Source organism: Erigeron canadensis, chromosome 1 (genome assembly GCF_010389155.1).
Source record: "Erigeron canadensis isolate Cc75 chromosome 1, C_canadensis_v1, whole genome shotgun sequence".
Lineage (NCBI taxonomy): Eukaryota > Viridiplantae > Streptophyta > Magnoliopsida > Asterales > Asteraceae > Erigeron > Erigeron canadensis.
Genome location: NC_057761.1, coordinates 33,741,054 through 33,754,021, shown reverse-complemented (window position 1 = coordinate 33,754,021; position 12,968 = coordinate 33,741,054). Strand labels below are relative to the sequence as shown.

Below are 12,968 nucleotides of genomic sequence, written 5' to 3'. Positions count from 1 at the left end.
CTATGGAGCAAGCCGTTAATATGAATTTGTGGAAGAAAAATAAAATAAAATAATATTTAACCTATTATAACAAGTCGTCAAGTCACCAGTTAGTCAAACATTTAAAAGATTAAAAAGTTTATGGGTGATACATACCGATAATTTAATTTAATGGGCAATTATGTAAATGAGAGAAAATACTTTATTCATCCAATGACTTAATGGGACCAAATGAGACTATTGGGATTTGCTCGGTATTTCCCGATATCGATCCCGATTGGTCCCGATCCCACGAACTCATAAAAGTTGGTACATCCCAATTGAAACTCGGGACCACACTTCGATACCGAAATCAAGACGGTATCGAAACAGGATCGGGATTTGAGACTTTCTGCTCATCCCGAAAAATAAAATGTCTCAAATCCAACATTTTTCATAAAAAAAGAAAATAGTAATAAATACCGAATTAGACGTACAAAATTCATTTTCTCTGTACGCGCACACACCCCCACCCTGTCAAACCAAGATCAATCAATTAATCAATCAATCATGATATAGTCAACTAAACCTTCAAACCCATCAAATATTTCATCACTTTTTTTGCTTACAAACTTGAAGAGATATATAGATATAGATATAGATATAGATACATATATAGATATAGATTGAGAGATCATGGGTGTTCCTGTGCGGACGATGGGTGTTGATAATCTGAGCGAAAAAGCAGCAAAAATGAGAGAATCCTTACAAAAAAGTCAGTCCATTACTGAAAATATGGTTTCCATTTTGGGTTCTTTTGACCACCGTCTTTCTGCCCTTGAAACCGCCATGCGACCCACTCAGGTTCTCTGATCTCTTTCATCTAACTGTATTATCTGTTTTTTATTTGGATACCTATGTCGTTATCTATATCTATATCTATATACCCACTTGTCTGATACTTTGTAATTATTAAAAATATTTAAGTGAAATAAATGTATGATTGTGTTTAGAGTACTAATTGCTTTTTGATTGGATATATGGAAGTTATTAGTTTTTTTGTCAGCTGAAATGATGCTTAAGTTGAAGTTTGCCTTTAGATTAGATGCGAAATATAGTAGTATGTAGATCAGTAGATCTTGCTAATGCTAGTAGTTAAGGGTTTGTGTGATGTCCTAATGCATAAATTTCTATATCTGGATATACCGGAAAATGGTTAGACGTTGTTTATGGGGAAAGTTTTAAAAAAGGTATTTTTTGCTCATTTAAATGGCATTGATACGAATTATAAGTGCCATTGTTTTAGTCCCAAAGGTTCCCGGCATTGTTATTTTGAAGGTTGTTTTGGACATTTGCCTTATAGTTGGATGCTTATTATAAATATTTCAGTTATCATGTAGGGAGATGGGGATACTTGGTTATGCATTTGTTCATAACTTACCCTACTGGTATGTATATAAATTTTAGTTTAGGACGCATGCTATACATAGAGCTCGTGAAAACAACAACAGACTTTGATGGCTGCTAAAGTTTTCGATATAATCTTTTTTTATTGGCAGTTTTGTGGTAAATCATACCCCGCGGTTGAAATACAGTTGTAAATAGCAAGTCTGTAGCTAGCCGAGCAAACAAAACCCACTGCCCCTTCCCCTGTACCTGGCTACTTCTTCCTCACCAAATAAATAATAACTATGAAGCCCCCCTGCATGGGATTTAGTGTACCTTAACAAATAATTGCATCACTCTGATAATTATCTTTGGATATTGTCGATATTGCGACATTGACTTTATTAAGATTCTGTACCTTATTTGTCTATTTGTATAGTTGGGAAATCATTAGTATTGATCGACATTGTTATATTGAAGGGTATTTATAGACACTTGAAACCTCCATCAAGGAGGCCTCGTGGTCAGGCGTCCTGATGTCTTCACAAGAGGTCTCAGGTTTGAACCTCCCTAGTTAAACAGCTTGGAGTAGCTAGGGAAAGGGTTTGGAGATGGTCATGGGGATACCCTGTTAGGTTGTGTACATCTGAGTCAAAGACTCGCTCTCCCTAGGTAATCTGAATAGGTAAAACCATAGTCACATAGTTCGGTGAACCACCACGATTTTTGTATTGATTTAAGCAAACCAGTATCGGGTTCGAACGCGATCTCAATCACCTCTGGTTCACGAATTCAAGAAAGAAAATGGCGATCCGAGATAAGCGAATTTAGCGAACACCCAAAAGGGATAGTTCAGTGAATTATTTTGGTCCAAATATGGAATTATATTGGTTTGGTTCGAAAAAGCTGAAGTGTCCATCCATATTCTTAATTGTTCATTCATTTTCTGGAGTAGACATTATATATAATTGCATGCGCCATAATATGCGATATCTAAATAAAGAAACACTATTCTTAAAAACAGAAACAATATTTTCGTATTTTAAACTTTTAATTTTGAAGACTTGTAATCTGATCTTTGAAGTATTAAATCTACTTTGAAATTGGAGTATCTAATACGAATCTATTATCGTATTTTAAAATCGGGTACATCGTACCGGATTTGTGTCGAAATGAACCGAAATGAGTCTACCCATTTCGAACCGAATTTTAAGGACCTAGCGATTGAGAATTCATACCGGAACGAACCGCTACTCAGGTGACTATGGGTAAAACACTAAGACCTCGTCCGTTCATACATTCTATATTAGATACTTCAGTACTGATTGGATGATATAATAAAACATCATTATGGGCCAAATATTGCAATTATCATGTGAATGAAAGAGTAATTGGTTATCCATGATTGCATGTTCTTTTTAGCTTACATTCATTTGGTGTGCGGATATTTCATGTTGGTTAGGAGATATGCTATGTTCAAAGCTCATGAGAATATCAATAGGACTTGCACTAGATCAATGCTAATGGGTCATAGCTGTAGATGACAAACGGTTTATAAGTGTATTCTTTGTTGTATTACTTTGTGTATGTAACATATTCTTCTGCAGATGATATCTTTTTATGTCATAACCACCTGTCCTAATATAGTAAACTTTTTTTTTTCCTTTTTTTTTTGGTTATCCCTCTAATTTCTGCACATTCTTTCTTGGTAACTTTCAAGAGGTTACTTATATATTGTTGACATCACTACAAGCAATGCTTTCAATTTGCCAATTTGGGGTGTATGGTTCCATGATGTTGAAGGGTATTTTAGACTTTTGACTAATAGTCTTACACCTTTACGAGACATGTTTAGGGTCAAACGTTGCCAATTTGCCATTAATTGGTTATGCATTCGCTCTTGACTTGCTCTATCTGTGTATATTTTTTTAGATTAGGACTCATGCTATACGCAGAGCTCATGAAAACATCGACCGGACTTTGAAGGCTGCTGATGTTATATTGGACAGATTTGATCTTTCTCGTGAGGTTGGTTCTTATTTCTACTTACGCTATATGATTTTTATGAGGTTATACTATTTATATCAAATTGAAGTGTTTTTTTTTTTTTTTTTTTCATATTAGAGAATGGAGTGAACAATTGTCCTCTTTTAATGTTTATACTATTTTTACCCCTAAGTTTGAAAAGTAAACATCTAATGTAAGAGATGGATGGTATTTTGCTTTTTTCATTTCTTTTCTGATACTTTATATTGGATAATTGAATATTTATACTGCTTATATGCAGGCGGAAGCTAAAATACTAAAAGGGCCACATGAGGACCTTGAAAGCTATCTTGAGGCAATTGAGCAGCTTAGGAGCAATATTGTTTTCTTTACCAACAATAAAAGCTTTAAAAGTAGCGATGGAGTTATTAACCATGCAACTAATTTACTTTCTAAGGCTATATCTAAGCTTGAACAAGAGTTTAAACAACTCTTATCATCATACAGGTTCGTTTTCTCATGTTAAAGTTTATCTTTTACCTTTCATACAAGATCAAATTGCACAATGCACATATACTGTAGCATCTGTTATCTCAGTTATTATGATGCTCATTTAAATATATGACATACTTGTCTTATTATGAATTTTATCTTTTACCCTTTCATACAAGTTTTCTTCATCATATCACATATTTGGTAGCACATTTTGTTATATCAGTTTAATATGTTCATATATAAATATAATATTTCATAATGGTCTTATATTGGAATTATTCTTTCAGCAAATCTGTGGAGCCTGATCGGCTATATGAATGCCTTCCAAATTCACTACGACCCTCATCTGGATCACCTGATTCAAAGAATCCTACTAATAGTCATGCTGGCCACATCACTGCTGAAACCGCAGTTTTCACTCCTTTAATCCTCATACCACCACGTGTCCTTCCTCTGCTTCATGACTTAGCCCAACATATGGTGCAAGCTGGTCACATTCAGCAGTGCCTTGTTATATACAGGTATAGCTCTAATCATTGTAGAATCTTCTAATATGAGATCTTTGGATAATCAACCAGATGTTTCTATATGAGTGCGATTTCATTTACTTAGAAATGGATCTTATGGTTTATTGATATATTTGAAATGTTTGTATTTATTCCGAAGGTAGCTAAAAGAGGAACTGAACATATGGGTCAAACCGGTTGAAAGATTTTCAAAGACTTTTTTTTTTAATACAGCCTCCTAAATTGTTTTATTCAAGGACCTATGTTATTGTTGTTATGGTATTTTATTTTATTTTGTAATCTTTATTTGCACATTAATAATTGGAATTGTCGGTCAACCAAACATGTCCTGTTTTGTTTCACCCGATGTGACGCAAATGAAGTATCATTGAGTTTTTCGTTGTTTAGGGATACTCGTTCGGTAGTCTTAGAAGAGACCCTTCAGAAATTGGGAGTGGAGAAGCTTAGCAAAGATGATGTCCAGAAGATGCAGTGGGAAGTCTTGGAACTCAAGATAGGGACATGGATTCATTTCATGCGAATTGCAGTAAGTTGATTTAGCTAAAAGTGGTGTGGCTATTTCGATCCAGCTACATAGCAATAAATCGGCTTGGGTTTTGTATAAAGGGGTCACTTATCGAACTAAAGGATTTAAGTAAAGAGAAAACTGGTCAAACTGGTCAAAAGCCATCCAAAGTGTAATTGGTTGAATAAACTCTTTTGAATTTAATAGAAATGAATAGTTTTGTTTTAATAAGATAGTACTTTCAGTCATATTAACACAGATCAGCTTAGCTGTAAGTTCAAAATACTGATAATTGGTGTTTGTGGGTCCGCCCAATCCGACCTTACCAGTTTTGACCTGTTTTCAACCCGCCTGACTGCCCATATTGCCCCCACACTCAAATGGCTACAATAACTACTGCAGCACGTTGCACGCTCTATGTAGCATCTAATCATATGTTGAAACAGGTGAAATTACTATTTACTGCCGAAAGAAAAGTTTGTGATCAGATGTTTGAAGGCATTGAATCTCTTAAAGATCAGTGTTTTGCTGAAGTTACAGCAGGTAGTGTTGCCATGCTACTCAGTTTTGGAGATGCCATAGCCAAAAGCAAGAGATCACCAGAGAAGTTATTTGTGCTTCTGGACATGTATGAGATAATGCGCGAGCTTCACTCTGAGGTATGATTATAATATCCGTCAACGGGTATGTGCTCTTTCTATAATGATATGTGAACTGGATTTACAAGCAACTAACTGTTTGTGGATTACATTATTGAAGCATAATAGCAAATATGGATGAAGGATTTGAACTTTCCATTAGCACTTTTTATGATCTGAAAAGGGGAAGTATTGTTGCCATTTTGTCTCAAATGGCCTTTTTTAATATTCAGAAACCTTTTAAGAATTAAATGATCATTTAAGATATATTTTGTTGTATTGTAGCTACTTGAAGTGGAGATATATACTGTCATTATATTATATTTATTAAAATATGTTCAAATATGATTCATATTATTTGTTATATGAATTGAATCATAAACTGTAAGAATTTGACAACTATGGAAGAAAGATAATGTTTATACATGTATATAGATACTGTGAGATGTCACAAGCGAAAAGCTCTACAAAATGACCAACTTATTTAGTCCTCATAGGAAAGCTTATCTGTTTTCTAAAAAAAGGTGGACTATGCTCATTTGGAAACTACTCTAAACCAGTAGGGAGGGTATTTTGAGAGTGCTGGAGCCAAATGCTACTCTAAACCGACAACCATAGATGTGGTGGAGCCAAAAACTACTCTAAACAAAACACACAAATACACATACATACACACCTACCTAGATATGTATACGTATGCATATGATGTATCTGTGTTACCTTTCATGTCTATGGCGCATGCTGTTTGTACAGCAATGAGATTGATAGTTGAGGGAAGAACTTAATTTGGGATACAGTTTTGTGGTTCTGGCCCAAACAATGATAGTTTGTTTTCTAAATGAGGAAAGCTGGAAATTAACATATAGCCCATGCATGGCTTTGTAATTCACTCGAATCATAAAAAATTTTAAGATGATTGATTTAGACATAGTAGTATTGGCTGTAACGTATCTTTACTTTATTAGTTATTACATAAATTCCAATGATCACATCGCATTCAGTTAATGGTATGACTAGCACTTACATATTGAATATTTGCAGATTGAATTGCTCTTCAGAGGTAAAGCTTGCAAGGACATTAGAGAATCTGCTCTAGGTTTAACAAAGCGACTTGCCCAGACAGCTCAAGAAACATTTGGTGACTTTGAAGAAGCTGTAGAAAAGGATGCAACCAAAACAGCTGTGTCAGATGGAACTGTTCACCCTCTTACAAGCTATGTGATCAACTATGTGAAGTTTTTGTTCGAGTAAGTTAACCAAACTATGTGTTTGCTCCTTATAATGACACTTATCTACTACCCTGTTGTTTAAACTATATAGTGTGTTAAAATGACTTTGTTGACTCAGCTACCAGACTACGCTAAAGCAACTGTTTCAAGAGTTTGAAAACGGGGAGGACTCGAATTCCCAGCTAGCATCTGTAACAATGCGAATTATGCAAGCCCTTCAAATCAATTTAGAAGGAAAATCAAAACAGTACAAAGACCCTGCTTTAACTAACTTGTTTCTAATGAACAATATTCATTATATGGTCAGATCCGTTCGCAGGTTGGATGTTTACATAATTTAGCTATATAAAGCATATCATATTATCCGGTATCTATCTAATATAAAATTTCAATTTTCTTTTTGGCATAGGTCTGAAGCAAAGGACTTGTTGGGGGATGATTGGGTTCAAAGACACAGAAGGGTTGTGCAACAACATGCTAATCAGTACAAGAGGATAGCTTGGGCAAAGGTATAGTTTCTCAAACATTTAAAGAATTTTTATAAGGATAGTTATGTAAAACCCAATAAATTTGAGTTTTGTTCTTTCAATAGATACTGCAATGTCTATCTATTCAAGGGCTCTCTTCGTCTGGAGGTGGTTCAGTTGGGGGTGGTGACGGAGGCAACAGTAGTGGAGCCTCACGAGCACTTGTAAAGGATAGGTTTGTTCTTTCGGTACCACCCATTGAATTATATTTCCGAGAATTTATAGAAAACATCGACAGATATATAATAAAAATGTGCGCCATTAGGTTGAAGATCTTCAATGGACAATTTGAGGAGCTTCATCAAAGACAATCTCAATGGACGGTTCCTGACACAGAGCTTAGAGAGTCTTTGAGGCTTGCAGTAGCTGAAGTCTTGTTGCCAGCTTACAGATCATTTATCAAACGTTTTGGGTACAGTTTCCTTGTATATATTGCTAGCCATGAAATCATGGTTTTTAACATATTTATTTATAAAAGGGTTGATTCTGTTAGTTTTCTCTCTAACCGATCATATGGTTAGTTTTATCCCTAACAGATAAAATGGATAAATTCATGTAAATAGCTATTGATGGAAATGGGCCTGTAGTGCATTTATAATGCCTAAAACCTCCCATATTGTGCTATTAAAGAAATTACTGATTATTGAAATAGTATAATGATTATGGTATACAACAAATATTGTGTTCGGTATATGCCATTATTTGTGTTCTATTTTGAATTACAGGGCACTTGTTGAGAATGGGAAGAATCCTCATAAGTACATCAGGTATACAGCAGAGGATCTTGACCGGATGCTTGGTGAATTTTTTGAGGGTAAGACTTTGAATGAGGCCAGAAGGTAGATTTCATACTACCAGAAAGATAGAACGAAAGATGTCGAGAAGATACTGGCTATACTGGTGTTGAGTTACTCTTTCGCCCGTGTTAGTGTACACTGTAGTCTATCAATAAGAAGAGGGCATATATGTTCGTTTTGTATGTATTTGGGGATTAAGAGGATGAGTAGTGCTAACAAGTGAAAGAAAGAAAAGACACTGGTAAGATGTCGATCAAATTTTCTCTTGGTTGATGTTTTTTATGCTGTTGTGAACCATTCTTTTGTAATTGTGTATAGATTAGTGGATCAAGTTAGATGACTAGATTGTTTCATTGTTTTCTGTTATAATATAACATTCAAGTTTGTTTGCTTTCATTCACTTACTGGTCTAAATATGCTAATGTTGATGTCTCAGAGTTACACCACTTGTTGGTTTGCTCACCTTGGGACCCTTCTTTTTGGACAACGATTCAAAAGTAGAAAACTAAACTGTTTGATCTTCTTTTGGGTAAGTTCTATATATGAATACAAACTTTCAAGGAAAAAAATATGGAAGTAGCATCAAGGCTGATAAATACCCACTTCCGATGACCACATACGAAAAGACAAATGATCTACTGGTCCACAAACTAGGCACTACCTAATACGAGTACTAAAGAACATTTACTCAATAAGAGTTTGATTGAGCCGGTATTTCATGTATCATTGAGGCCAGCTTTTCCGCTTCTCTCATCAACTGTAAAAATGTCAGATCGAACCTAAGAAAGTGGTTTTACCGCAGATAAAGAAGACTATAGTATATAACCAAAGCAAAAAACATACACTACAAAGGTATCACTTTACTCTTTAGGGCATGGGGATTGAGTCTGCGTTGGCTGATGTGCCGTTCAACACCTCCAGTTTTTAAACAAACATTTGTATTACAGATCGAATTTTGTGTATGTATGGAAGAGTAGTTTGAGCTCGTGATGAAACCATAACAAGACGTTGTGTTACAGTGTTGGATGAGTGAAAGTGAAAATGTATCATTAATGACACATTAGAAATCATATGACAAACCCACACCAAAAAATCTTACGATATGTGATTGTATCATCGCTTTCTTAGGACTTGTTGATAGAAATTTGAATTATCTTTAGTTTATGCTAGTGGACATTTTGATGGAGTATATAAAACCCTATATTTAAATAATATTTTGAAATCTTAGAGGAAAATATATTTTGTAAAAATAATCCACACTTATAAAAACTAAAAACTCAAATATTAAGCACACTTGTTGCCTTGTTGGGGACCAAATGGGCCTATTAATCTTGGTCATATGGTTTTAGTTGGGCTTCATTAAGAAGTCAGTTATGGGCTTATGAAAATTAAATTTTGTGGATCTTTTTTAATCCCCTACGAACTAACAATTTCTCAGGTCTTTCTCCATCTAAGTCGATATTAATTTGGGATTATCGTTAGTGTGCATTAAAACTTATTTTGCCTTTACCTTTCGTAATTTGATGATGAATGTTGCAAACGACCAATGTGACACACCAATACTATTTCTCCTTGTATCGAACTAGCATTAAACCCAATATCACACTTCTAACATTGGTACCAAATTGGTATCCATATTTTTGTTGCATCACACTAAGTACTGTCAAATTACAGTAGTCAATACCAAACTCAATTTAGACTCAATTTATGCAGTATATTGTTATTGTTGAGATTTAGGCCCTGAAGCAATTAAGAAGACTCCCTGTATAAATTTTATATATCAAGGAATTAAGAAGACTCCCTGTATAAAATTTATATTTTAAAGGTCTCAAACTTATCCATATCTCACATTTCGATCTTTGAGGCCGGTTGGTTTAACAACTAAGTTAGGAATATATATGGGAAGCACATGAAAGCTAGAAAAAGTAGCTCTCTTTGTTTCTTTCCGTGCCTCTTTTGATCCCCATTTCCCACAAAAACAAAGACCAAATAAATCTAACTTGAGACAAGCATCAAAAACATATCTGAATTTTGATCATCTTTAATGTTAACTTTTGTTTTCTTCTACTTTTTGACTAGTCTTCTATATTACCTAGCTAGCTTTATAAGAACAACCCCACATCAGTCTCTAGCTCTCTTTAAGATAATGGACTCTTGGATCCCTCAATAACATCCCATTCAAGTTATGAGTCTCATAAAACTAAAGATAGATTCATGTTGTCTTATATTTATGTTCTTTTTAGGTAGAAAGTGAAGATTCCATGATAGAAATGATTATTTGGGTTAGAGATCCAAGACAACCTAGCCTCCCTTACTTTCATGCAATTAATATGATTTACATTTAGAAATAAATGAAAAATGTATGAGAGAAAGTACTCGCGCATTGCGGCGGTGAGATGGTGGGGGATAGGTCATAGGAGGTGTGATAAGTTATGGAGTGTGATGGCCAAATGCCTTGGTCGTACGAGCTCCACCTCAGATTTAAAAATTCGTCAAAAGTATATCGAATGACATCTCTAATGAAAGAACATGAAATTTTAAGAACACCCATACAATTTTTATAATTTATCGATATACGGTTTTTGAGATAAAAGATTTTGAATAAATTAGAGAAATAAAATGATTTATAGAGGAGAGAAAAAAAAATGAGTGGTTGAAATTTAAGGAAAAAGAAAAAATGAGTGGTTCAGATTTAAGTATTATAGGTATATTACTATATTAGGTAAAAATATTTAAGTTAGTGAATAAAGAAATAAGTAATTTAGGTAGTTGAAATCATTTTTTAAGATTTTAAAAAAGAACAAAAAGAAAAAAATGCTTTATAGTTAGTATAGATATAAATACATAAATAGTGACAATATTTGAATGAAAGAAAGGGTGCTATTTCTTTTGCTTTTTGGTTGTTCTTTTCTTGTTTAGAAAACTGCAAAAGCTTAAAAATGTTGATGCTTTTCGTTATTACTTGCCATTCTTGTGTATCATGCCACCTTTTTCTTATAGCCTTCCTCTCTTTATTTTGGAAGATGGGAAGATTTGAATGAGACTAATTGAAGAATGGATGACATTTTTCACATTAGGCTTAAAGGAGCCTCTTCTTGGTGTCTTCTTTTCTTTGTTCTTTGTTCTTTTTACCTTTGAACTTTGTTTTTTTCATCCTTTTTACTGTTTATTGTAATTAATGATGACTAGCTATAGGTATATATCATCAAATTTATAATTTCTACTAGTTAATTGGAATATATGTAGTTTCATTTTCTATAACGTGAACACTGTCAAACCTTTGTGGCTAGCCTGCTAACAGAAAATGTAGGTATAGTTTCATTCAAATGCTTTGTAAGCAATGTAACAAAAACTGGTTTACCGGTCAGACTAGTCGGTTTTTGAGGGGTGCCCGGTTTTTTATTGCTTCGAACCAGTTTTTTTTTTTTTTTTTTATAAATGTTTGGATAGTTTTCCGTGTTCAAGCGGCTTTGTGATTTTCAAAATAAAATGGGCGTTGATATATACAGTCCTTATCCATATACGACAAATACATATATACTAATACATATACAGTGATTATTGTAAATGGATAAAAGATGTAAATATATCATTACCTGAATAAAATACTATTATTGTATTTTTTTTTTTAACGGCAGAATATTATGAATAAACAAAATGACATCTAGAAAGGCACTAGACACCAAAACAGTACAAATACAGAATACAACGTCTAGGAATGACGAAACTATTTATAATAATAACAACAACCGAAAAACATACAAGTTAAATATGTAAAAGAGGGTTTTTAAACCAATCATCCCGCGAAATACCAAGCTTCTTAGACCTGCTCGTAACCCACAAACGTGACTGAGAAACAATGGTGTCAAACCGAAAGTCATCCCGGTTATTTCCTGAAGAAAATATTGTATTTATATGCCATGACAACTTAGTTAACAAGTTTTCACAAACGAATTATACGTAGTGACAGAAACTTGGTCGATTAAAGGTTGGTCAATAACAATTCAAAATGCATACCATGTGTATTATTTTGGATCCATACTAGAATAAATTTTATCATCAATATATTCTTCGAACCGAAATAATTTTCATTTGATCTGATGTATATTAATATAGAGGATATGTAAGAAAAAGTACACGTTATGAGTTCAAATCTTGATCACACCTTAAAAAAAAAAAAGTTAACGTTATTTCTTCCAAATATGTGCGTTAAACTAAAAGCGGCTCGTTCTCCTCGTTTATGAAATACATGGTCAAGCAATGTGCCTTCATGTCATGTCATAATATAAAAAATTAGTATGTCAATCATTTTAATTTGTGAAGATAATAATTACCCCAATAATGCCACCCTTTTTGGCCTTTTTGTCTTCTTTATGGAGTCGTTCATCCATAATGGGAGCAGAGCTCGAGGTGGTGTTCTCTTGGTGCACTTCTGATGACAACAACCACCACTAATACAAAAGTTTAACTGCCCAATCATATATAATCACACCCGTAATCAGTTTAATTTGTATATATATTTGAGACTTTGAGTTAATCATGCACCACTAAATTTGGGGCTTTGATGTTGCGTTTTCAAAATAAATATTATGTTTTCAACATAGATTTTACGTTTTTAATTAAGGGTGAAAGACTTGGTATTATTTTGTAATACCAAGTTTCTTCGTATATTTTTATATACATTTTTAAATGTGTATCTCTACATTAAAAAACTGTGAATAATCAATCATTCTGTTGTAGTGATATAAAGAATCCACGCTAAAGAGAAAGTGCTAATTCATATGTGAGTTGTTAATAATTTGTTAATCCTATCCTTAGTCTCTCCACCCATGTTAAGGCTAATCTATTTGAGGAGCTACTCTTGGAAAAGTTTATCGCAAAAGAACTACCTTGTTTTCATGGCTAACTGACAAATGGATT

At 33.8% G+C, this 12,968-nt stretch overlaps 1 protein-coding gene across 1 annotated transcript; it reads left to right on the top strand.

Moving 5' to 3' along the window:
* The first annotated feature begins 458 nt into the window (after positions 1-458).
* On the top strand, positions 459-8,444 carry LOC122606667 (exocyst complex component EXO70A1-like). Its single transcript, XM_043779510.1, has 12 exons — positions 459-822; positions 3,277-3,372; positions 3,632-3,837; positions 4,113-4,346; positions 4,740-4,878; positions 5,304-5,516; positions 6,537-6,742; positions 6,843-7,043; positions 7,134-7,233; positions 7,317-7,426; positions 7,517-7,663; positions 7,977-8,444. Exons 1-12 carry the CDS (start codon positions 655-657, stop codon positions 8,092-8,094), a joined length of 1,938 nt encoding a protein of 645 aa, XP_043635445.1. The 5' UTR covers positions 459-654; the 3' UTR covers positions 8,095-8,444.
* Positions 8,445-12,968: the final 4,524 nt, after the last annotated feature.